Source organism: Heloderma suspectum, chromosome 1 (genome assembly GCF_057233095.1).
Source record: "Heloderma suspectum isolate Gila_16-S chromosome 1, 16-S_ref, whole genome shotgun sequence".
Taxonomy (NCBI): Eukaryota; Metazoa; Chordata; class Lepidosauria; order Squamata; family Helodermatidae; genus Heloderma; species Heloderma suspectum.
The window spans coordinates 26,979,600-27,007,318 of NC_139458.1; the positions used below are offsets into that span (position 1 = coordinate 26,979,600).

The 27,719-nt window shown below is 43.0% G+C and overlaps 1 protein-coding gene across 4 annotated transcripts in view; it reads left to right on the forward strand.

Moving 5' to 3' along the window:
- CCDC85C (coiled-coil domain containing 85C) overlaps positions 1–27,719 on the forward strand; it is a 264,264-nt gene that overhangs the window by 206,651 nt on the left and 29,894 nt on the right. For all 4 annotated transcript variants that reach the window (XM_084839276.1, XM_084839267.1, XM_084839285.1 and 1 more), the window contains one exon: positions 4,250–4,354. In XM_084839276.1, coding sequence (XP_084695402.1) covers positions 4,250–4,354 — 105 coding nt within the window. The remainder of the gene's footprint in view (positions 1–4,249; positions 4,355–27,719) is intronic.

A 27,719-nucleotide genomic window follows, 5' to 3' on the forward strand; every position in this document is an offset into this window, starting at 1 on the left:
TGGTTTGAAACTCAGCATTAACAAAACGAAGATGATGGCATCTGGCCCCATCACTTCCTGGCATATAGAAGGGGAAGAAATGGAAGCAGTGACAGATTTTATTTTCTTGGGCTCCAAGATCACCGCAGACTAGCCATGAAATTAAAAGACGCTTGCTCCTTGGAGGAAAGCTATGGCAAACCTAGATAGCATAGTAAGAAGCAGAGACATCACCTTGCCGAGAAAGGTCCGTATAATCAAAGCTATGGTTTTCCTAGTAGTAATGTATGGCTGGACTATAAGGAAGGCTGAGCGCCGAAGAATTGATGCTTTCAAACTGTGGTGCTGGAGAAGACTCTTACGAGTCCCCTGGACTGCAAGGAGGTCAAATCAGTCCATCCTAAAGGAAATCAACCCTGAGTGCTCATTGGAACGACAGATACTGAAGCTGAAGCTCAAATATTTTGGCCACCAAATGCGAAGAGAAAAGTCACTGGAAAAGCCCCTGATGCTGGGAAAGATTGAAGGCAAAAGGAGAAGGGGACGGCAGAGGAAGAGATGGCTAGATAGCATCACCGATGCAATGAATATGAACTTGAGCACCCTCCGGGAGAGGGTGGAGGACAGGAAGGCCTGGCGTGCTATGGTCCATGGGGTCACGAAGAGTCGGACACGACTTAACGACTGAACAACAATGATTTGACATGTTTGCACCTGAAGGAGCGCCTTCTCCCATATCATCCTGACTGTACTCTGAGACCACAAGTTGAGGCCCTTCCCTCCATTCTCTTCTTGTCAGAGCTGAAGCAGGCGACAATTGGAGAGAAGGCCCTTTCAGCCATGGCACCTCATCTATGGAATGCCCCCTCCAGGGAGGCTCACCTAGTTTCACACACTGCTTTCTTCTATTTCCCAAGGTTTTAAAAATATTTTAGGCATTCAAAAATCTTGTCGATTGCTCTTGGTTTTTAAATTTTTAATTATCTGCTGCTGCTCTGACTACATGTTTTGTTATTTTAATTCTGTAAACTGCCTTGAAACCAAATTTCATGAGGGCCGTTACATAAATAAATAAGTGGCGTCAATCTTTTGTCACCACTCCAGAAAGTAGGGGAGGAAGAATTAAACTCCCTGCTGTTCTGTTTAGTTTTGTTATCCCTGTCTCTGACAGCACATATGCAACTGCCTATGCAGTCTCACACACACAGCTCAGATGACTGTGTACCATTTTCTGACACTTCAAAATTTATTATGAGTCCGTGGCCTTGATAGCTGGTTTCTGAAGTGCACGTACAGAAGGGAAGAAGCGGGCTGGGCAGAAAGACAGCATTTGGTTTGCCTGCTGCAGCACACTGTGTCATAAATTTCATGAGTTGCCACTTACACAAGTTTTACATATGATCTCTCCCTCTCATTAATGGGTTCTCGTAACTTGTGGCACACACCTTGCTCTAAGAACTTGGTGTAGCAAGGTCAAACTAAGTGTTACGTTAATTGTGTAGCATGTAGCCAAGGATAATATCTTTTTTTTACTCTAGGGTAAATGTGTGCAGCCCTGATTCAGATCAGGATCACTGCACACCGGGAGGGGAGGATTATACCCCCCCCCTCATATAATCCCTGAAATCCACCCCCCTGCACTTCAGGGTTAACACACCAAAAAACTCTCCATTGACTCCAGCGGAGGCTTTTTTTCTTTTTAAATCTCCACCTCATGGTGCGAGAATTTCAGGCAAAAAACAGTGAAGGGAGTTTTAATCCTCCCCTTGTGGTGTGCAGTGGTCCTGATCCAAATTAGGGTCGTGCACTTGGTCTAAGGTTAAAAAAAAAAGAAAAAAGTTATCTTCAGCTACATGCCACGCCCAACCTTCCTAACCTGGTGCCCTCCAGATGTTTGGACTACAACTACCAGCATTCCTGACCATGGGCCATGCTGGTTGGGGCTGATGGGAGTTGAAGCCCAAACATCTGGAGAGCACCAGGGTAGGGAAGGCTGCCCTATGCAATTAAAAGTAAAGTGTAGTTTGACCCCCAGTGAGAATTAAACTACCACAGAAGTTGACATCAAAAATATGGGCTGTGGTCAAACCCTTGAGGCTTCTGGATTGGTAGTGTAAATACAGCTGAACTTATTTTTGTGATATTTCATTGAATTGTATTGCAACAATCCCTTTGCCCCCTGCTTCCAAGTTCTTTTCTGGCATGAAGCATTAGATTTGCCATTTATATCCATATCTGTCAATATACACACATAAAATCTATTTATTTATTATTTTTACTGCATTTATATCTCGCCTTTTTTCCTCTTGCAAGGAACCCAAGGCAGCTTACATTATCCTTCTCCTCCTCTCCATTTTATCTTTACAACAACAATCCTGTGAGGTAGGTTGGGCTGAGAGTCTGTGACTGGCCCAAAGTCACCCAGTGAGCTTCTATGGCCACGTGGGGACTAGAACCCTGATCTCCCAGCTCCCAGTCCCACACTCTCACCACTACACCACACTGGCGCTGTCTCTGTCTCTCTCTGTGTATCTATCTATACATCAATATGTAAAGAAACATACAGTGCATTGAGAAATACGATGGTTTACTAGAGACAGGTACAGAAAATTGGAACTCTGCCTGGTAAAAGGGACAGGTGGAGCATCTGCAATATGATATTTACATTAGGGCAAGTCATAATCTAAGCAGTATTAAAAGCAAACAATAACAGGCAATTGAAAGCAGCCAAAAGTGGCTTAGAGAAGTTGCTCAAAGAAAATAATATATCAAGCATAAGGGGGGGGGGGGCACCTTTCCTAAATTGAAATGTTTTTATCTGCCTTCCCAAAGAAAACCCGGCCACCATAAGAAAGGGAGTTTCCAAAGCCAGAGCTACAATGCAGATGGCCATATGCTGTCCATGGTATTTCTTGTGGGACGGAGACACAGTGCAAGTGCTCTCCTGCAAATCTCATGAGATGGGACAGATTGGGAGGATCATGTGATTTCCTTATTTATTTATTTTTGTCTGCTGGAAACATGCCTAGGATCTAACATTATGTCCCAGTGCATATGAAGTTAATGCTGGCTTCTTACAGACTGGTTTGAAAAATCACAAGTCAGCCACAGGAATGCACACTCCCCCACTTCCTTCCTTTCCATACCTTAAAACTCGATTTGGTGTTAGAACTGTACTGACACTAAGCAGGGTTTCCATATTTCCCCTTTTTAAAATAAATATTTATTTATGATGCACACATTCCAAGATTACCTGGGGCTCCCAGTGGTCTCCCATCCAGGTCTGTAGTTGCATAGCTTCAGCTACAATGCACCATCAGATATTTCCAAATGATTTTCTGAGCTTCGGGACTCCCATTTTAAACAAAATTTGAGATGGGTTTGTAAACTTGGGTTAACTAGAGATTAATCCAGTTAGTGTTAAACAAGCTTACGCTGATGTGGCTGTAATGCTAAACAGTGGTTTAGGCCCATAAGTGAAAGGAGAGCGAATTCCATGAAGGAGGGGGCACATTCCTAAGGCAGGCTCCCAATTTGCAAACCATGATTTGTAGGGAATCAAGATTGAACCCAGCCTATTTATCTGATATATTTAGTGTAGCCTTCCCTGATCTACTCCCCCTCAATGGGTTTGGACTATGATTCCCATAATCCCCAGCCAGCCTGGCCAGGAATGATGGGAGGTATAGTCCAACACATCTAGAGGGCATCTGGTTGTGGAAGGCTGCTTGTGTTTGTGTCTGTAATTTCCTTATCCAAATAAATGTCCCCATCATGGCTAAACTTGCATGAGAATCGATCAATAAGTCAATATTTTAAAAGCCGTTACTGTTCATTGAGTGATGGTAATAGAATGGGAAAGGCTAATGCAGGTAGCTTTCAAAAATATAATCCTTGCAACTGAATCCCCCAACTGTTTACCATTTTTAATCAGCTAAATAAAGTAGATAAGAGGAGTTCTTAGAGATATGTACATTCTTTTACACACTTTTCATAGTTTCCAAATCATAACATGGGAGCTCAGCCTTACTGAGACACAACTAATACGCAAAGATATCTCACCAATAGAAGATTAATTATTTTGTAAAAACTGCCCAAACTGTCAACAGAGTGACCATCTTTGGGTACAACCCACATTTGTTATGTGGTGCGTACTATTGAACAAGATGAGTCAGGGTGTGAACTAAATAAAGAACTGGAAGTAAAATAAAGTTTTCTAACATTGGGCTAAACAGCTGTCCCATTTTCTTTCTCTCTTTTTTCTTTGCAGCAATCAAGCTCTGGAGATCTCCGGACTCTGAGGAAAGGGTTATCCCCGTACCACTCTGAGTCACAGCTGTCATCACTGCCACAGTATCAGGATGCCATGCAAAATGTAAGATGCACACAGCTATCTACTTGGTGTAATTATGCTGGCAGGAGTCTTAGACTTGTGGAAAGAGGGAGCCAGAGCTTGACCCAAGAATGCAAATTTCTGGAAGACTGACTGACTAACTCCGGTATCTGCAAGCATAGGAAACAGTAGATAAAGAAAGAGAGTTGTTCATCTATGTGTGGATTTTGTGTGTTGTTTCTCCTGTCCTGTGCTCATGACATGTAGGAAAACAGTGCTAGCTGTGAGCAGGTGTCATGTTGCCTGTGAGGATCAGTTGGGATGGATGGACCTACAATGTCCCATTCTTTTTTTTTTCTTTTCTCTTTTTTAATATAAATTTTATTAATTTTCCAAAGACAAAAAAAGAAAAAATACATTGAATTTAAATCTAGTTATTGATGGAGGGTGCGCCCGATCTTGTCTGATCTCAGAAGCTAAGCAGGGTCTGCCCTGGTTAGTACTTGGATGGGAGACTGCCTGGGAATCAGGCTTCCTGCATTGAGCAGGGGGTTGGACTCGATGGTCTTATAGGCCCCTTCCAACCTTCAACATATGTATTTTCCCCTTAATTTTATGTACAAAAATATAGTTGGAATTAATTGGCTGCCTGGAGGTTTTCTTCATGGTTCTTCATAAATTATATTTAGTCTCTTTTCCATAATCTAAGAAAAGGTTTTGACAAATATTGCTGCGTATGTCCCTGATTTGTATATGAAATAAAATCATGCTGTGATAAAATCATGCCAAGAATGCCCCGTTCTTAAACTATGATGACAACCAGTGAAGCTTGATGATGCTTATGCTTTTTCTAAAACTCTTTTTCATGTGTGATATAGCCAGGATATATCACAGTTTAAGTAACTGTTGCTTATTTTATTTATTTATTTATTTATTTATTGCATTTATACCCCGCCTTTCTCCCTCTCGCAAGGAACTCAAGGCGGCTTACATTATCCTCCTCCTCACCATTGTATCCTCACAACAACAACCCTGTGAGGTAGGTTGGGCTGAGAGTCTGTGACTGGCCCAAAGTCACCCAGTGAGCTTCCATGGCCAAGTGGGGACTAGAACCCAGATCTCCCGGCTCCCAGTCCGTCACTCTCACCACTATACTACACTGGCTCTCTTATGTTCTTGGTGCTTTCTGTTTAGACTGAAACTATTTCTGCACAATCAGTAAGTCCTTGTAAGTCAAGAGTTGCCTCACTACCTTTCAGAGAACCTTAACTGAAGTAAAACATTTTGTTGTTATATCCTTGTTATTACTATGACATTCAGTACTTACTGGACTTAATGTTATTGATGGCAACATAAAATCTCTTCAAAATGTTCCTCTCCTAAATATTTATCTAGGACTTTTGCAGTGTTGTACTATTGGCATAGAGTTGCTGATAAATGGTAACATACCAAACACTAACTGTACAACTTCCCAAGGACTTACTATAATAGAGTGGTTTTGCATGATCCAAGAAGTGATAAAGACCATATGCAGGAGTGTGACCATTGCTTATCTATTGCTGCCAGAACATTATGAAACTTTAAAAGTTTTGAAACTAAAATGTTATCAGTTTTAAGGAATAAACCATTATTGAGGTTGGATGGCCAAGTACGGGTCAGTATTTGAGGATGTTGTCTGTACAGAGAGCAAGAACGCTGGTTAGGCATACAAGAACAAGGAGACAAGGACAACACTTTTGTGCCATTCTGGAGCAGTTTGAGACCCAAAATGGGGCCAGAATGTTCATAGTAGAGTGACCTGGTCCAGGAATATATGCAGGACAGTCTAACCCAGGGATGGGGAATCACCAGCCTGCAAGCCGAATTTGGTCCACGAGACCTCCTCACCTGGGTTCTCCATTTTCTCTCTATGTATGGACAAAGACTCAGCTCCTTTTTCTGTGCAAGACTGCTTGCATGCCTCTCTGTTCACAGAGAAAGGGGCTGCCCTTTTCTCTGTGCACAGGTCTGAAAATGGAGTGATCTGGCCATGGAGAAAGATACCAGGTTTCTTCCTCCATCACCAGATTGTTTCTATGCTTTTCTGTACACAAGAAAAGAGAGAGCCCTTTCTCCGTACACAGAGAGGCATCTGTATGAATGGTGTGTGTGTGTGTGTATGAATGTGAGTTATGTGTGTGCATGAATGGGTTGTGTCTCTCTGTATGTTTGTGTGTGAAAGCTGGGGTGTAAGAATGCTATGTGTGCGTAAGAATAATGTGTTTGTGGGAGGGGGGATGGCCTTGCTCACTGCTGTCATGTTGCACTTGGGAGGTGTCCTGGGAGGAATCCAGCCCTCACACCAAAAATGGTTATCCAGCCTTTGGCTAGCCAGTAGAAGACTAGGTTGAAGGTGACTGAGAGCTAGGGATGCTGGAGTAATTCGAGACCGACTAAAATGAGCTCGGATTTCTAAGAATCTGACCTGCAGAATCTACTGCGGAGTGCCCCCCCTCAGGCCTTGCGGAGTCCGTGGACTTTCAGATGATTTTTTTTACTTTCCCGAAATTTACGCATATAAATCCGTAGAAAACTACGTAAGTTTCTGCTGAGGAAACGTTGAATGGAATGGGGGAGAATACATTAAATGTTACATACTGAGGTAAATTATGTAAATACTTGCGTAAATACTTATGTAAGTATTTTTCTGTATGGCGAAAAAAAATTTGCAATCGTCTGTGTGCAGATGACAGAACGAAAGGTGCCTGACAATCTGCGAAACACAGACGGAGCGGATTTTACATAGTCCGTACATCCCTACTGAGAGCCGATACTCAGTTTACCCTTTATGCAGCTTTGGTGCTGTTTGTTCCTTACCTTGGCTCCTGAAAAGCATGTGAAGTGAACACCCTTCTGTAAGCCTAAAGAGCCTAAAGATCTTTTGAATCTTTTGGATTCAATCAGATAAGGCTGAATCCAACTTGGCCCTTCTGTTTGTAGAAGGACCTTTGCTATAGTGGAGGCCTGGGTTAACAGAAGAGGAAGAAGGTAATTTTTGCTAGTTGTTCCTGTAACCCCCTGTGCCTCCTGAAAATTGCTCCAGAGTGTTGGAAGGTCCTCCAGAACAGCATGGAAAAGGTGGTGTCGAGGGCTTTATGGAGAATCAATGAAAATTGCCCCCCCTACTCTTCCGTTAGCAGAGGCCCCTGCTAGATAAAAGACTCCTCTGCGAATGGAAAGAGCCCTTCCAGTCACATAATGCCATCATTGGACAGAACTCACTGATGTGGTTTGTAAATCATGGCTAATTCCTGGGTTGTTTAACCCATAAATTGGCAGGGGAGTAAGTGAGTGCATTGCCTCCCACCCGCTCACTACTTCTACTTTCAATTAACAACCCAGGAATGTCACTCCTATGGGCTCACAAACAACCCATGGTTAACAAATCAAGGTACTTATTTGGCTTCTCACAGTTCACAGGTTCAGTTTCCAAATACATGATTACAGGCCACCAGTCTTCCATAAAACAATTGAGTTTTTGCCTCCCTTGTCAAATCCTAATTTTCTGCATTAATTCATTCATTATTAAGAAATCCCATTTTTTAACCCAGTTCCCTTCTGTAGATGTTTTGATAGGTTCCCATTTTTTCAGCTATCACTCAAATATTAATTAATTTTAGAAGTATTTTATAGTCTCATCGTTAATATAGCCCAAGAGCATTGCTGAAGGGTCAAAATTTAACTTGTTTTCCATAATTTTCATAATACCAGCTTGCATCAATTTGCAAAGCTTCTGTAACATAACACATGCCCAACAATTATGTCCCCTGTTAAGAACATAAGAACATGGTGGATCAGACCAAAAGCCTATCTAGTCCAGCATGCTGTTCTCACAGTAGTCAACCAGATGCCTGTGGGAAGTCCACAAGTAATAGCACTCTCCTGCCCATGTTCCCTAGCAACTTGTTTTCAGAGGCAAACTGTTCTAGGCATCCCCTCGAACAAAGCCCAGTTCATGAACCATATCTATATACACACTTCATCTTAACTGGGATCAGCGGCTTCTCCCGTGCCCCCTGATGTCATCTGGCTTGTGAAGGCCTAGGTGGGGGATGGCATCATTTGGGGACCCCCTCACCCCAAAAGTGTTCCCCATCCCTGCTGTTGAGGCAGCCACAGACATATCTATGACTGCAGAATGCAAGATGGATGTTCAAGTAAATAAAAAAAAAGCTTTCTCTCCTTCTGGAATCTAAGCAGGAGACCAATATTTCTTAATCCTTAACATCTCTTCAAATATTTTTCACTGAACCTAACATTCCAGGTATTTCTTGTATTCCATACACTTCTCCCAGTACCCAAGATTTCTTTCTGTGCGCAAGTTGAACATTTACAAGAACCACTTGGCATATTTTGAATGCTCTCTATTGCCTATATTTAGCTTGGAAGAAGCAGCTGGCCCAGATGAAAAGCTAAGAACATTTCATTCACACTGGATGCTGAATTGCCAAAACATCATCTTTATCAACAAACATATAACATGCCAGGTATTAGAAATCCAGGAGCTACAGCTGGCTTCCCCTCATTCTTTGGAAAATGTTTTATGGATTGCAAAGCAAAGTATTTGAATGCTCCTCTAGGGCAGCCTTCCCCAACTTTGCACCCTCCAGATGTGTTGGACTGCAACTCCCATTATTCCCAGACAGCATAGGAATGATGGCAGTTGTGGTCCAACACCTCTGGAGGGTGCACTGTTGGGGGAAGGATGCTCTAGGGGCATAGAACACTGCATATAGAACACTACCATATCACGGAGATTATGCTGAATTGTTCCCCCTGACATGCTGTTTTTCCGTATGCAGGGAGCGGTTGTTCTTTTTTGCACGTGTCAGGGCTGAGCCATAGGCAGCTATCAGCAGGGAGCCAAGTGTTGTACCATGGGCAAAACCACAGTATGCACACAGGAACACACCAGAACCAGCAAGCCCATTGTTACCTAGACAAAGCTACAGGCCAAACAGGAAACCACTTCTAGTCCTTCCTGTTTAGGAGTGTGCAATGGCCAGCCAAGGTGGGTGGGGCCGGACAGTACTTCACTGCCACAAGAAGGCCCCAAACTGCAGTGCTGGTAGCTCACCACACAGGGCAGCTGCATGAAGAGCCAAAGGGTGCTTTCAAACCGAGAGCTCCTAACTCAGAAGGTATTGTGCAGCCATGACATCATTTTTTCCTTGGTGGATTTTCCATAGTATGAAAAAAGGCGGAAGAAGCAGTGAGAAGACGTCATCATCTGGATCCCTTTAAAAGTCCATGAATGAGGCAGGGCAATGGCATGATAAAAGCCTCATCTGGAAACACACAAAGATCCCCAATTTTAGCCCTGGTGGCTCCTGACTGTTGATGAACATTCAAATATGCAAACCCATTCACCACGTGATTTTCCTGAATGGCACATCGAAGTGGCGCCATTCAGAAAAATCTTTACAAAGTTTCTGATGAGTGTGCAAATTGTCCCTGAGTGTGACTAAAGCATCTTTATGTATTATTATTTATATTATAAATAACTGTTGAACCACCCGGTCACCAAAGTTCTCTGGGAAGATTGCAGTACATTAAAAACATAAAATACAAAAAATAAAACAATGAATAAAAACAAAACATATATGGTAGACTTTGGCGTATATTTTGTGGCTACGCAAGAGAATTCTACACTAGCCTTTAGTGATCCCATCCTTCTTCTTTGCCAGGGTGCGCTGTTTCTTTAATCCACTCAGAAAAGTACTCTGTTTTGTTTGAAAGTATCCTGCCCCAATAGCAGCCTAGAGCCTGTCTCGTCCTTTGACAAGGTAACAAAATACCCTGGTAAGGCTGTGTGGTACTTCCTTGCTCAAGTGTCTTTCAGGTTGCCTTTCAGTGACTGGATACATAAGAAGAGAACAGGTAATTTAATGAAATAATTGAGATGCACTTGGGCTCACGGTCTCATAAAAGGTCATATCTCCCTTGCAGTTGCAGCAAAACTAGTGTGATATAGTCTTTTAAGGAAGCCATTCTGACAGGCTTTTTAAAATCATAAGAGATAATAAAATTCATGGAGAGGGGGAATAATCAGTCTTTAAAAAGTATTGGGGGGGTGTTAATATTTCTTGCAGAAATGAAAAACCAAACTGAAAGCATTACCATAAATATGAGCTCCTCAAGCCATCAGGAAAGTAGGAGGTAGGTGTATTCAAGACTTGTAGACAAGTGAGGTGTACTTAACACAAAACCATTCATTACAGTGTGGAGTTGTGCACATATTTTTCATTTCTATTTGTAAGTAGGTGAGGTGGATTGAAAACCAATTCTGAAAATATATTAAAAATGGAATTTCTGTATTTGAATAGGATTCTCCAGTTGACAGGTTTCCATGGTACTATTTTGATAAATAATCGGCGCTAAATACATTCCCAAAATATTGTTTGAAAGCCATTGCTTTAAACTGCGTGATCTAAATGCCTGATCCAAATATCTTTAGGTTTTGTCCACTTCTTGCATTAGCACTGCTTACTTGCTCAGTCAATGCATAAAGCAGAAGGGCCATGGAGGAACTTTTCTCTCCCTTGGCAACTGGCCCATTAATGTTACTCTGACACAGTGAGAATCATTGCTATAAGCTACTGAAGAAAGAACACAATAATTATCTAGCAATTGCGGAGCTAAATTTGATGTTCTTTGGATGCCAATCAATCAATAAATCCTATTAGGGATGCCTATTAGGGATTCTGCAGTGGGATCGGTCAGGATGGTCAATCCTTCTTGAAAGAAACTTTGCTCACCACTTTCGGTTTTTCCTAGGAATGTGCAGCTGGAAGTGCTGTTGGGGTTGGGTGTCCACCTCTGCATTAAAATATATTGAACTGGCAGTTATTCAGTTATTCAATTTATTATTTTACTCTCACTGCAAGAAAAGGAGAGTCGTGTCAGTTTTGCGCCTCAGGTAAAAAACATCTTGGGCTGTCCCTGTACAGAATGTGATTCGCTTTTGTGTTTGCGTACACAGCCTGGTGAAACAGACTGTAATTTTGCATACCTGTGTTCAGTTTTCGCTGGCTTTGAGAGGAGCTCCTAATGTTGGTGATTTAGCTCACCTGCTGCAGAGATCATCAGTGCCCAGTAGCAGCAGGTGACTAACGAATAACAGTACCTCTCTGCAGAAAAGGGAGGCAAAAATGAATAAAGAGCATAGCAGAAGGGGGGTTGATGCTCCTGAGAGGCTGATCCCACCATGAGCCATTGAACAAAGAGTGAAGTCTAAATCAGCCCTTTTAAAGCAGAAACAATAGAAGAGGAGGAAAGGGAAACAGGATTATTGGTAGAGACAGAAGCAGCTTTCAGCTGAACACTACTTCTAAATTGCTGATTGCGCATAAAAATCAACTGATCACAACCATTATGGGTTCCTAAAGAGAGCTATTAGTTATATCTTATCCTTCAGTTATTATACAATCTTCAAACGCAACACTTGTGAATTGTGCCTAGTGGAGATTGTCCAGTCAAAATTTTCCAAACTAAGGCTTTAATTATACGCAGGAGTAAATAATCTCACTTAATACAGCAGGACTTCCTTCTGACTAAAAATGCATAGGATTGTGCTGTAAGGCGTATTATGGAATGTCCGTTGTGTGAGGTGCGAAGTCCTCTGTCTGTCTGTCTCTCTCTCTCCCCATCCATCTGCTTTACGACCTACCATAAAGCATATCACGTCTAAAAACATAACCCAAAGCACTGGACATTTGGTTTGAAATGTGGTGAAAAGGGGAGGCTGCTGCAAAGTAGGATTTTATGTCTACCCAGTTTCACTGAGGCTAATCTCCAGAAAATGCTTTGAATGCTAGCAGCTCAGGCCTAGATAATGTGAAATAATAGCCATCTGAACTTGTATAGAGTAAATTTTCCTCTTCACTAAAATAACCACAGTATCATAGAGTTGGAAGGGACCTTGGAGGTCATCCAGTCCATCCCCAGTGCTCAACACAGAATTTGCAATGCAGGATGCAACTAGAGCATAAATGCCTCTTCTTAAATGCTTCCAGCAAGAGATCCCACCACTTCCCAAGGCAGATTGTTCCACTATCAAACAGGTCTTACCATTAGGAAGTTTTTCTTAATGTTTAGTCAAATCTATGCCCTTGCAATTTCCACAAATTGCTTCTAGTCCTGGCCTCTGAAGCAACAGAGGGAGCTCTGGCACATCAGGTCCAGGGCCTCTGAGTCAGAGAATGTGGCTTCTAGTTGGTGATGAGACCCAGAACCATTCGTTAAAAATTAACATCTAGTAGTATCACGTCTTATATGGAGTGGGGCTGTGTGTGTATAAATCTATCTTAATTTCTGAAAATCCTCATGAAATCACATCCACAAGGCAATGAAGCAGTTAAGTGTGCACTTGTTTCTCTGTGTGTTCTTTTTAAAGGAAGGTTTTTCTTTCCTTCCTTATTAATCAAAGAAGGTGTATAAGCCCCTTTTCTACCTTTTGATTTCACTGGAAATTGCCCAGGCCCTGAAGATATGTTGTGTTTAACAGGTTGGTGTTTGAGCTGTGGAGGCAGATGGGGGCTTGGCTTGGCTTGGCTTGACTTGACTTCTGGAAAACCAAATGGTTAATTCATAGACCTGAGTATTTACGTGGCTGTCTGCTGGGTACATTTAAAGGGAGGCAAATTAAATAACTGATAAAAGAGATTAGCATCCGGAATAAAGTCGTTCTCAATTGGAGGAAGATGGGCTCCTTTCTTTTCATTTTTAGTCTTAGATTTTTGGAGGAATTCAGTGCAATAGAAGGAAAGCATTTTTCATTCAAACAGAATCCATATTGTTCCTCCCCTGACCTTCTTTCTCCTCCCTGCAAGAATTTGTGTTCCCCAGGTTGTGCCTTGTGGCAGGGTATTTCACTTCTTTACTTTTGTAAATTCATCCCAGGGTGATCTAGGACAGCACAGCTATTTAAACATGAGAGGAGAGGAGTTTGTTTTGTTTTAAATTGGATGCCTGCAGTCCCTCTCAATGGTGGGTGACCAATAATGAAATGCCACAATCACTTTGGATCAACTGCTGTGCTGGTAAATGGACAGGCAGGCTGGCAGGCAGGCTGGCTGGGCAGAATACTGACAAATTCATAATTTGGCATACTCCTGGATACAGTAGGATTATAAAACCAGATTTAAAACTGTTTAGAAAGTAGTGAAGAATGGTGTTGATCATAATGACAGACAGGACAAATACAGTTTAAAATAGAAAAATCCTGTGGTAAGATTAATGTCTTATCATCCTTTGCCAGGTGGAGAAATACTTATGCTCTCCATTTGTGTGTGTGTTTCTCTGTATGTTTGTGTGGGTGTATGCAGTTGAGGCTGGTGGCTCCGATGTCAGTGCAGCACTGAATCCTCTCTGGGTTTCGGTCAGAACCAGTCAGAACGCTAAAGGAGCTATCCAAGATAGCTCCCACTGACATCAGAGCCACCAGCCTCCACTGGGTGTATGTGTATTACATGTGCCCATTGCACAAGACAGAATTTGGACTCAGCCAAAGAATATGCTGTCCTCTTGAGAATCTTCATTTTCATTCCATGTTTCTAGACCTCGTGATCATAGCGCCCAGATGAAACCTTGCAAGCACTCAGAGTAGACCTGGACAAGTCAAAGAACAAAATTTATTTCCCCGTACTTCCTTGTACCACAATGAAGTGGCTGCCATTTCACCTGCTACATTTGGGTTCCTGATCCCCCTCAGTTGAGGAAATTAATTGTAGTAAGGTGTAGTCCTTTCTTATCACTCCCCAGTGCATATTGAGAGGTGGATTAACAATTTTAAGAATCATGTACTCAAAGAACATTATTTTTCTTTTCCCATAGTCAACCAAGCCATATGGTGGTTTGCATTATGTGTCTATGCTAAAATTAAATATAATTGGAAATATCTTAATGTTTGATGATGCACGTCTTGAAGATTTCACTATTCGTAAGTAGTGATGAGTTTAAGGGCCATCAGAGGAGAGATGGATCTACACTGGGGGGATTGCCAAGTGACACAAAAGAGGCTATACCATAGTTGTTGTTGTTGTTATTATATTTACATCCCACCTTTTCCCCAATACTGGGACACAAGGTGGCTTTGCAACATTAAAACTTGTACAATTAAAATCTATAAATAGAAGTATACAAAAGTTAAAAATATAATTAAATCGTCAATAATATTAAAATTGTACAAAATATCAAAATGTTGAAAAACAACAAGAAATATAGTATCCATCCATCATATTGTCGCAGGTCCAGAGTAGCTATCCGCAGAGGCCTGCCGGAACAAAAAAGTTTTTACAGGCCTGCGAAAACCTATCAAGGAGGGTGCCACTCTCGCCTCCCTGGGAAGACAGTTCCAGATCCTCGGGGCAGCCATGGCTGGGGATGATGGGAGTTGTAGTCCAACACGCCTCGAGGGTGCCCAGTTGGAGAAGGCTACCACAGCGCCTAGAGTGTTTGCAGCTGCCTCAGTACAAGCTTTCGATATAAGGCTTGTCCCCGTTGTGTGATGTGGATGTTTCATACTGTAGCGCCGACAGGGTTTTGAAACCCAGGCAATACAGTACAGAGGATACATTTTAAAGGGTTTTCAAAAAAATCTTTTAAAGAAATAATATGCTGCTCTTTCTTCAGGGTGCTCAAGGCAGCATGCATACGGGTTACTCCCACAACCTTGTGAGGTAAATTAAACTGACAAATATCACTTGCCCAAGGCCACTCAGCAAGCTTCATGGTTCAGCAGGGATTTCAGCCCAGGATTCCCACATCCAAAGTATACTACACCGCCTCTTACACAAATGTATACACAACCTCCCTTACACAAACACACACACAAGCCCTCTTAGCATTTCATGCCCTCCTCTGCGTGTTGAATGAACCCTCTGCCACATGCACACTCCTCACACATCTGCAATGTTCCTGTGTGCATGTGCACATTTCCACATGATCAAGAATCCTGCAAACCTCACCCCATGAAGAGGTGTCTACACGTGTACAAGCGTGCTCATGGAGGTATGTTGCAGGTGTGCCATGGAATGTGTGTGCAGCAGGCATGTGTGCATATGTGGAATCTACCATCCATCCCCCCTGGCCATATAGGTGTTCATTCAAATTGTGGAGGAGCGCAGTGATATGCAAAGATGGCCACACACACCACCCTTAAAGCAACTTCTTATCTCATTTCCTGAGCGGCAAGCTTGGAGACAGAGACAAGCCAAGACATTTTGGTGCCTCAGCCAGAAAATCCAAATGGCACTCCTTTATTGATGATAAAAAAAATAAATTAACACACCCAAATCATTCCCTCGCTTGCTGCCCTATAATGGGTATCCCAAAATCTACCTCACCTTGCCTGATAATATAGCCGGCCCTGTTTGGGGTTGAGAAGTTTACTGGTGGCCATCCCAGCCCTGCTGAAGACCTGCCTCATGAAGGCTCCTCACCTGTCACCACCAGCAGCCATTCCAGCAGGGGAGCTGAGGGAGAAGGGAGGGAGAGCAGGGCCACTCCGCCAGCCCTGATGAAGGCCTCCCTCATGAAGGCTCCTCCTCCCTCAACTGTCACCACCAGCAGCCATTCCAGCAGGCTGAGCTGAAGGAGATGAGAGGGGGAAGCAAGCCATTCCACCAGCCCTGCTAAAATAATTCTTCCTCTCTTCCCTCCCCATTCCTTTTTCCTTGTGTGTTGTGTCTTTTTAGATTGTAAACCCGCGGGCAAGGGCTGTCTTGTTTTATTGATTATATGTACTGGGAACCTTTTTGGCTGAGGAGCAGCATAAAAATACTGCAAACAAATAAATAACTTGTCCCAGACTCTGTCTGAGTATACGTGTGCATCTGACTCCGCCCCTTACAAATGGAACAGGAGAAATGTTGGCGTGTTCCCAGCCAGGATCTTTAAAATCTTTGCATTTCTCACCTTGCTTTGCACATGTGTCTTGAGAGCCTTCCTGCTAAAGGGAGACAGCTGGGCTGGGAGGAGGAGACCACCGCCTGCTGGGACACTGAGCTGTAGCCATATGGGCCCCTTCATTAATTTCCCCACCCCGCCCCCCCATATAAAGGTGCCCAGAGAAAACAGTGTCCCTTAATCATGACAGAGGGCTGGGTTTTATTATGGGCACAGTCGTTTCCATGGAATTATGGAGGCAGCTTTATTGTGACCCAAGTCTCTTCTGCTGGACTCTCCTCTTTATTTCCAAATATTGAGAAATAGCTATAGTTGAGCAGGAAGCTTAATTGATACAGGAAGGTTTTTCACTTTCCTTCATTTTCATGCCTTAAATGCTTATGGGGAATTCTGAGGAAGGAAGATTTCTTGCTTTGTGCTGTGGCTTTTGTGTATCTGTTGCCATTCACAGTTCAGTGCCTTCTCCAGATGGGCAATATTTTTTTCCCCAAAGACAGTAAAGCTCTCTCCCTCTCTCTCAACCTGAAAGTGGGGGTGGGGGAGAAGAGATTTTTTTTAGCATGTTCTCACCAAAATGCTTCTCACCAAGTGGCGATGACAGCATGTTGAAACTGAAGGCTGTGATTTCTCTTCACATTTCTGAATGAATCATCCTGCAATTTAAGTTAAGGAGATATTGAGGTTGGAGTTGTTTCTCTCTCTCTCTCCCCCCCCCCCTGCCCCACTGAAGTGATGTGTAAGTCAGGCATGAATGTGAAAAGTTGGAACTATCCCTATGAATGCCGCTTTTTCTTTAGCCAAATCTAGTTCCCAGCACTTTTTGCAATGATTTTGTCTTTGAAGGGCTGGAGCATTTGATGTATTTATTTGTATATTTCTGCATTCAAGAGGGCCCTTAAAGCAGCTCAGTGCTGGCTCCAGGTTTTCAGAGCCCTTGCCAAGACACCCTCAATGGGCCCCCTCCCTCAGCGAGTCCGCCTTCTCGCCACCATTGTCACCAGCTGCTATTGCTCCTCATCCTCTTTCATATCACTGCTACCACTTGCATGCTTGAGAAGCAGAGAGCCAGAGAGCAAGTAGGCTGCGCTTCTCCTTCTCACCTCCACCATTGTCTGCCCCAGAGCGTGAGGCAGATGAACAAGCAGGTTACATGATGAAAAAGAAGAGCAACTCCAGGGGGGGCTCTTGCCAATGGTCTGGCCCCTGTTGGTTATGGACCTACAAATAATTCTCTTGTAGGCCCCTTCCAACCCTACTATTCTATGATTCTATGATTCTCGTTTTTCGTCTGAAGTTCCTGTTTTATTCCTGTTTCTGGTGCCACCCCATTTTTGTTGTTGGTCCTGGCAGGTGCCCCACCGTGCCTACCCTTGACCTCAGCCCTGAAGCAGCTCATAACCATGTGGTTTGAATTATATTACTCTAAAATCACAACGAAAATAAAAACAATGGAATAGCAGCATGAAGAGAGAATGACAAGACCCTCAAAGCAGAACTACGACTAGATAGACATGTTCAAAGGTCCTGCAAAATAAAATGATTGTGACCCCAAACCCCAAGGGATAACCAGTTTGATGCGTACATACATTCCACAGCCAGAGATCCTTTCCCCCTACTGTGATACTTTCCATTCCTGTGCTCTGTTGCCCAAGAATTCAGATTCTGCAAATCCAATATCCAAGAAGCCAATATCCTCTAAATGCAGCTTAATTCAGACTGAATAAGTGATGTAAATGTATATTTTTTGCATATGTACCTTTAGGAGTTGCATTATCCCAGTACTTGGAAATGTTATGGTGGGGGCTTAACGGAGAGGGTGGCATTGTAAAGCAAATTGAAACAGCACAGATTCAAGTACAGGTAGCCTAATACATGTAAATTAAAGGTGTTTAATAAATATTATAACATTTTAATTAATTTTTTAAGTGTTCACCATACCAGTGCCTTGTGCACTCATTGACCAGAACACTGGAGAGCTGAATCCAGTTTTACTTCTTATTGGACGTTTGCCCACATTTCCCCATAAGTAAAATGGACTACAGACTTTCCAGTTAAGAGAATAAAGTGTTAATACTCATAAAGAGGTCTAGAATATCCCTGAGGAGATTAACCATGCAGTGTGGCTTATTTTTCTCAACAAGCCACCTTGAGAACTTACGATTTATTGTTGGGTTGTTCAGGGTGGTTAACAAACCACACTGCATGGTTAACAAGCCACCCTGACTACGTTCAGACAACATGATAACCCACCCTGTAGAAAATGTCCCGGATTCAGACAACATACTAACCCACAGTTCAAAACAGCCCACACTCAGTATCAAAATACCAAAACTGAATGGAGCTCAGAATCCTTCCACACAAAAATACCCCAAGCTTTCTTCATTTCAGTAATATGGGGATGGATGGACGCAGAGGAGTCATTTTGTTGCTGCTATTGTTAAAAAATTGTGTGTAAAAAATCCTTGCCAATTTACTGTGAATCACACAGCGATCTACCAATACATCAAGATCTACTTTTTGCCCCACCCCTGAGCTAAACTGACTTTTTATATGGCACTGGTGGATGCAGCTAAGCGCTGCATATACCAGTGTTTGTTTCCATAGTAACTAATGCACTTCAGAGAAGGGGAAAGAAGGTAGCAAGGAAGGACAAGGGGGAAAGATCAAAATTAAGTGGCACTTTGTGCTGAATGCTTGGATATTTTTTGAAGGTTTTGATTCATGTTGAGTGGTTTTTAATATTTTGGCTTCTGAAAGCATAAAAAAAGGAGATAGATGTACATCTGTATTAACCACTTTTATTGCTGGATAAGTAGCTCAGAGACTTAAATATTTGGATTGTTCTTAGTTTTTTGTCCCAGGTTTCCCATGTGACCTTGAAAATGGATGGCCACGTGCCAGGTGAATTCAGATAGTCATTTATCATGGAATAACTCACAGTGGTGTGAATGTAACCACCCGTGAGCCAGTTGTCTATATTTTTCTGTCCAGTGTCAGAATTTTCCCACACTCACACTTCCACAGATTTCTAATCAGATGTGGAACTGTTGTAAATTCTCACTGCTTAGATTTCACACCATATCACGGGTGGTGGTGGTGATGGTGGTGGTGGTGGGGGTGATGATGATGATGTTGACTTGGGTTCCCGATATGGTTTCACCTATAAGATGTATTGTGATCTTCCCTTAATAAAGCTACCTGTAGTGATGGCCACCAATTTGGATGGCTTTAAAAGAGGGTTGGACAAATTCCTGGAGGAAAAGCCTATCAATGGCTACTAGTCTTGATGACTATGTGCTATCTCCAGTACCAGAGGCAGTGAGCCTATGTACACCAGTTGCTGGGGAACATGGGCGAAAGGGTGCTGTTGTGTTTGTGTCCTTCTTGTAGGTTCCTGGTCGACAGCTGGTTGGCCACCACGTGAACAGAATGCTGGACTAGATGGACCCTTGGTCTGATCCAGCAGGGCTCTTATGTTCTTATATCTATACTATTTATTGATTTAATATACTGCCCTTCTCCCTTTGGTCTCAGTAGCCCTGTATTGACTGCTCTGACTACCACTGGCTCTCCTAGGCCTTGGGCCTTTTCCAGTCCTGTTACCAAATATCATTTTAGTTCAGGGTTCTTGTACCTCTATTAGCCCTGGGGCCAAATTCAGTTTTGGAGGTGTTCTGGAGGTGACGGACCCGACCTTGTGGGAGCTGGGGGTGGCAACGGCCGACAGGAAACTCTGGCGTGGGCTGGTCCATGAAGTCACGAAGAGTCGGAAGCGACTGACCGAATAAATAACAACTCAGCGGCCACAGTCCAGTGGTGGGCAGGGCCAAAGGCAAAAGGGGCAGATCCAAAATACCAGCATATTTTAGTTTAAACACCTTACTACCAATAACTCAGCCTTAGGGGGTGTGGCTCTCTGGGAACCTCTGAAATGCGATCCCATGGGCCTCAGGTTCCACAACCTCTGTTTTAGTTGGAAACACCAAGAAATGAACCTGGGGTCCTCTGCATGCTTGGCCACTGAGCTATGCTCCCCTATGCTTTCAGTGTAAAAAATACACCCACTGTGCATGAGTTTTAAGGAGCTGTGTGGCTTTCCAGAGGAAGAAGCAGGAGATACACACCTTAAAAAAAGATATTGTAGAGCTGGAAAAAGGGCAGAAAAGGGCAACTAAAATGACCAAGGGGCATTCCCTATGAGGGAAGGTTACAATAGCTGGGACTGTTTAGCTCGGAAAAAAGGAGGGTGAGGGGAGACACGATATCGGTGTACAAAATTATGCATGGTTTGGAGAAAGTGGATAGGGAGACATTTTTCTACCTCTCAAAATACCAGAACCCAGAGTCATCCCATGAAGCTGATTGGTGGGAGACTCAGGACAGATAAAAGGACGGACTTCTTCACACAGCACATAGTTAAACTATGGAATTTGCTACCACAACATGTAGTGATGGCCACCAATTTGGATGGCTTTAAAAGGGGCTAGATCAATCTCTGGAGGAGAAGGCTATCAATGGCTGCTAGTCCTGATGGTTATGTGTTAACTCCAGTATCAGATGCAGTATGCCTATGTATTCCAGTTGCTGGGGAACATGGGCAGGAGGGTGCTTTTGCACTCAAAAGTTTCCTGGTCGACAACTGGTTGGCCACTGTGTGAATGGAATGCTGGACTAGATGGACCCTTGGTTTGATCCAGCCTGGCTCTTCTTATGTTCTTAAGTACTTACATAGTGGATCATAGAAATACTTAGGCATAATGGGTGGTATCCAACAGTGTCCTTTCACAATTTCAAATAGCACAAACAGAGCTTTTCTGAATATTTCAGTTGCACAACTGGTTGCCCATTGTGCACAACTGGTTGCACAAAATTTGTGTGCAAGCAGTTGTACAATTGGTTGCACAAGCGGACTGCAGAACCGCTTGTGCAACTGCGCTTGTACAAATGTAACTTTAGTTGGATTCTCCTTTTGCAGGTAGTTAGGAACCTAGTTTCCACTAGTGCGACATCATATGCGCTAATGGAAGGACACAGTTGGATAATGCCCAATAGACTTGGAAGAATTGTACACAAACCAAAACTGGAAGAACCTCCTTGCAATTCATAAACGTTTAAGAGATCCAACACAATCTTAGCTTTAGTTTTTTTCCTCATGGTAATGGAGTTGCAGCCTAGGCCAGATGCCCTGGATCTCCAGGTCCCAGTAAGGCTTACCCTTCCCGCTCCCTTGCTTGGGATCTGCTGAAGAGTGATTTGTAAACACTCATTTTCCCATCCAGACTTTATGTAGCTTCATGCATGTTTTGTATCACACCACGAATTAAATCAGTCACAAAAATGTCACCAACCTTCATGATTAATACTCACTTTGGCACAATCCCAGTATGAATGTGTTAGCCAGTATTCAGGTCGACAGGAGCAGTAATGTACATTGCATTGCACTAGCGTAAGAAATCGCTACAACAGGCTAGCTGGTAGCTGCAACAGGTTTTCCAGGGAATCCCATCGCACCAGCTAAATCTATTGGCATTGCGCTAGGCATCCATTATGCTAGAGTCATGTAATTTACATTAGCGCTTGTGTTGACTTGGATATTGCTCACTGATGCCTTCTTTTTAGATATTAAAATTATTTCGGAATTGTGGTTTTCACACACTGGTGTCACCTCTACAACTCTGTTTGCTTCTTGCATGCATTAAAAACTGCATGGAAAGAAGTATGCAAGCTGCACATGAGCTCCACTGAAACAAGCTGCACTTGGCAGGTTGTGCGTGCGTGTTCTGGATCCCTCTGAGACCACAAGTACATCTCCTCAAGCATACCCATTAGGAAAGGTTTTGCTCTTCTTTTGAAACTAATTAATATATTTGGAGGACTACCAATACAATGAATGGTGGTTTTACAAATAGCAAGTCTGAAGCAAGAAAGTGAATGGATATTGTGGAGTAATGAAATGAGGAAAATAAATAAATATGTTAGATATTCTATTCAGCGTTAAGAGCAGCTTCCTCTCAAAGTCCCATGAGAAATTAAGGAAATATTGTTCATCAGTGTTTTCCTATTCTTCAGATAGCCTTAAGTGTAAAAGAGAGAGCTCAGTTTTTACACTGCTCTGTTCTTTAATGCTGTATTAATCTGATCTACCTTGTAACTAATTTTAAATAATTCTGTAAGAGAGAAGTGCTGACATGTAATGGCAATGGAGGAAGAAAAATGCACAATTTTCAGCAATTTCAGAGCCTCTACCTATCTGTCTTGGCAAAGACTAAATGCTAGCAATCTGTTAACCAGCACTAACAAGGGCTATTGGTAACCAGGATTAACTTTATGGTTTACAAACCAGCTTCTATCCATTAGTTGAAAAAATTACCTTTGTTAGCATTGATCATGGTTAGTGCTGGCACAGACATAACATTATCCCGTAGTTAACATGCCAACCAGGGAAGGGTATTTGCATAGGTGAGGATGGAGGAGAAGGATCCAGTATTCTTACACTTAGGGGGGAATTCTGACTTAGAGGCATCCAGTCATAATCCCGCAGATCGTGGCTTCGCTTCATTGGCTCCACAGCCAAGCACATACACCAAATGTCTGAACCTGCAGTTCCTCTCGTACTGAGAAGGATCCAATATTCCCATGGGCTGGTTCTGATCTCCTAACCATAGTTGGTTAGAAGATCTCTATTGTTATGTCTGCACAAGGCCTAGGAGAGTAAAGTTGGTTCTCATAATTTGGGGGGGGGGGGAGTGCCAGTCTTGCAAGGAATACCTGTATTCTTTGTTTGGTGGTCCGGTATCACTACAAGCTATCATAAAGTGCCTTTTTAAGTAGAGCTTATATAAGCCATGCCCAATTTGTGAAATAAGCAAAATATAGCTTCAGCTATGACCAAGGTGTTACCTTTGACCTAATTCCTAAATTTGGCCTAATTCCTAAATTAAGTAAATGCTCCTGCCTATTTCATAACATGTGGTTAAGAGAGCAATCCTGTGGCCCTTATACAGCATCTAGGGGGATACGGGATTGTTCAGTTTCTGGCTCCAAGGTTGGAAACAGGGCTCCAACCTTAGAGCCCAGAAACCATGCTATCATCCCCCTCACAGCCAGTGCAATTCTGGGTACATCTCCATGCTCGGAAATGGAGTGCAGAGACAGGAAAAAGGGCATTCCCAGGGCAGGGGAGGGGACTGGGGTTGCAGCCATATGACATTTCCTATGGCAGCTGCAGCCTCCTTCTCTCCCCCTCCAAAGTGCCACTGCTAGATAGGACAAATCACCCTTCTAGCAGACATGCAGGGAAGCGGGGGAGTGTAGGCAAAGATTGCCTCCGTGCTCCAGCCGCCCTGCATTGGATACTCGGCAGCCTCTGAGTTCAGAAGCTGCCAACTGTTTTCATAGGATTGTGTCCTTAATTCATTAAATAACAACTCTGAAGTGCAGCTAAAATATGTATTTCCTCCTCTTATTGTGTAATGCCGCACACATCCATCAGTGATCTAGGCCAGTATTTTCTTCCTACGTTGAGAGGCTTCATGAAAAGGTTCTAAATTACAACCTAGTTCCTTTGCACTTTGAAGCACCTTCTGGTTGGCAAGAGGAAGCATCGCTAAGTAGTGTCACAGAGACATTTCTCTGTCAAAACACTGCTGTCCATCCAGTTCACACAAGAATATTTAATCGGGGTGTTCATTGCTGTTTGCTATGGAAAAGGCTTTCAGTATTTTTCTATTGTTCTTGTCATGGTCTCACTGACAGCTTAAAAGCACACTATGGACGACCAGTGGTCCACAGACCATGATTCAAGATTGACAGTTCTAGGCAGACAAGTAGTAGTAAGAGACTAGTACTACTGTTAAGTAGTAGTGTGAGACTACTAAGATGATGTGAGGCATAGGATAGCATACCTTCATTATCATAGTATAATTATATGCTACATGAAATAAGCCACAGTGAGCCCTGGGTATGCATGCTTCCCCTGACTTCTTTTTTGTGGAAAAGATCAGAAGCTTCTGATTTTAACAAGTCACAGTTCCTCATTATATCTGAACTCAGAGAACTTTGGTTTGTTTAAACAATGATTTTAGAACAAGCCAGGGTCTGAAACTATGGTTTGATCCTGTCTTGTTCTCTACTAACCATAGTTTAAACAAACCACAGTTCCTTGATTTCAGATATAAGAGGAAACTGGTTTGTTTCAAAGTGGAAGCTTCAGATCTCCTCATGGCTGAAAATGAGAAGGAGAAAGGAGCCAAAGGCTTGCCACACCTTGTTTATGTAGTGGGAAACTACAGTTTCCCATTGCATCTGAATGGGCCATTATCCGATCTGCAGTTAATGTTGAGCTGAAAAGTAAACTTGAACAAGAAGCATGAGGGATAAATGCAGAGCAGCAATATCTTTAAAATTACAACTCTTTCCATCCTTATCGTATCTGTAACTCTGCAGTTCTAAGATAAAGATGACAATGATGATGATGATGATGATTTTGGTATCAAAACAGGCCAGTGATGTCCTCTGCACTGTATAACCAGCATGTTAATTACTTGCAATGACACATACCACTCTTTCATCTGGATTTACCTTTAAAGCCCAACAGGATAATCCCTCTTTGTTTTGCCAAAGAACGAGAAGGCAAAATACTGAGTTTTTCAATGAATCCATTGTTGGTTTCTCTGAATGGCACAATGCAAAAATACAAATCATAGAGGCAGGAAGGGGGCATCTTACTGAATGAGGGCATTGTATCTCACCATGTTCAGGAGATACCTTAAAAAGGATTGCCGATATCAAAAGTGCACATTGGACTGGTTGGCTACTCAAGTTCCTTGGTATGAAAGCAGCATTTTGTCCTTCCAGTAGGATGCCAAACGCCAGAGACCTAGATTGAACATTTTGGAAACGAGCCCTCCCTAGCCGCCAATGTGTATATCTGCTTACCTTTGGGTTCACATCCTTCCTAGAAGGGTACTTGGTGCTCTTTGAAGAATGTTGCCAGGCAGCCAATAATGGGGTGCCAACTATCCTCTCCCCAACTCCCCCATCCCATGTCAGTGAATCTGTAGCTTCCTAGTAAAGTTATGGGGCTATGAGCACTTTCAAAGGTTAAATTGGTTTCTAGGGTTGAAAAACTCCTTTGGTAATGCTTAGACAAATGTTTCATTCGATCGAGGACCAAGCTACATGTTATATATAAATGCACTTATGGGTAATCTGGCCCTTTTTAAATGGGAGAAGCCACCTCAGGAGGCTTTGGGAATCAGAGAAGCAGCAGGGAAGCTTTTGGAGGAGAAAAGCAATTTGGGGTTGGGAAAAGGGGGCAGGAAAGGATTATGTGTTCTCCTCCCCACTTCTGCCCTACTCCCAATTATTCTCTTCAGAAGTGGCATTTCCTGTTTAAAAAGGCTCAATATCTACTGTTAAATGTGTGTGTATGCAAGTGTTGTTTGGCCTTTAGTCGGCTCCTGCACAGCCATTGTCTGGACTGGGAAAGGATATGAATCTGATCTGCCCTGTTATCCACAATGGAATAAGTCAAATTAAATGCACATCTTGTGCCATATTGATTTGCTTCTGCCTTCGGTGTCTTTTTTAATGTTAGATTTCCATGCCCAGTGATATGTATGCTTCTTCCCCACTTTTTTTTTTAATTAATCACAACAGCCCTATGAAGTAGGCTAGGCTAAGAGATGGTGATTGACTGGCCCAAGGTCACCCACTTTTAATGGCTGAGCATGGATCTGAACCATGGATCTGAACCAATCCTTCTCTGACATTCTAACCCAGGGGTCCCCAGGGGTTTTGGACCCATGGACACATTTGGGAATTTGAGAAAAAGCTGTGGGCACTACCACAAAATAGTTACCATGGAGGATGTGGTTAGGAATGCCTGTCACTGGGAAATCCAGCTCTTTTGGGGCTCGCTGTACTTCCATGGCATGCCCAACTCGGCTTGCTTTTGCAAGCTGAGCCAGCGGTTTCCCCAAGTTCTGGGAACTGTTAACATTTTTTTTTTGCTCTCAGCTGTAAGTTGCAAAAATACAGATTTGTGCAAATTATAGCTGCAAATTGTGCACATTTGCATAATTGGTGCACATTTCGGCTGCATATTGTGCACATTTGCATAATTTGCACTAATTATGACTGTAATATGAACTTGAGCACGCCCCGGGAGAGAGTGGAGGACAGGAAGGCCTGGCGTGCTACGGTCCATAGGGTCACGAAGAGTCGGACACGACTTAACGACTGAACAACAATACGACTAATTAGTGCAAATTATGCAAACTTGCACAATTTTCAGCCATAATGTGCGGAAATTTTTTTTAATGGAAAAAAATGATTTATGGAAATCCCACCAGCTGGCCTGACTCATCATGCACCAAATTGGGCCAGCTGGTGGAAGATGGTACTGAGTCCAGGGGGCCAAGCTGACGAAAGTTTGGTGAGCTCCATCCCCTAACCAGATTCCTCTGACATCCTTAGATGTGGCTAGTCCCAGAATGGCTGCTTTGGGGGAGGCTCTGCCATGTGTCAGGGAAAGAAATAGTGAGGCTAGAGGCTAGGAGGAAGGGAGAAATGGAAAGAGTTGCTTCTTCTGCCAACACAGATCTTTCCCCTTTGCTCTCCTTTGCTGGAAGAGGGCAACAAAGATGATCAGGGGACTGGAAACAAAGCCCTATGAAGAGAGACTGAAAGAACCGGGCATGTTTAGCCTTGAGAAGAGAAGACTGAGGGAAGATATGATAGCGCTCTTCAAGTACTGGGAAGGTTGTCATAGAGAGGAAGGCCAGGATCTCTTCTCGATCATCCCAGAATGCAGGACATGGAATAATGGGCTCAAGTTACAGGAAGCCAGATTCTGACTGAACATCAGGAAAGACTTCCTGACTGTTAGAGCAATACGACAATGGAACCAATTCCCTAGGGAGGTAGTGGGCTCTCCCACACTGGAGGCATTCAAGACGAGGCTGGACAGCCACCTGTCAGGGATGCTTTGACTTGGATTCCTGCATTGAGCAGGGGGTTGGACTCGATGGCCTTGTAGGCCCCTTCCAACCCTACTTTTCTATGATTCTATGAACAGCTGATGAGCAGCAGCTTCAGGATCAGGAAGGAGAACCCGGTGCACTAACATTTTTCAGTGTTTTATTTTTTTTAAAAAAAAAGTTTTTTGAAGGGGGGAGGGAGTGGTGAGCTTTGCTGGCACCACTGGATTCCTCCTGCTCTCATTTCTATACCACACTGTGAGGGTAAGGAAAATTATGCCAAGGAAGATTGCCTTATCAAAGACCACTTGTTGAATTTCACAGCTGAAACTGCCGAGATGGTCTTCTGACAACTGAAACCTAACACTCCAATCACTATACAAGTAGTTAGTAAAAGCTCTTTTAAAAAAAAAAAGAAAACAAGTCCCACATCAGCTTTCGTTGGGGTTGGGTCCCTCACGGAGGGATGTACATGTGCA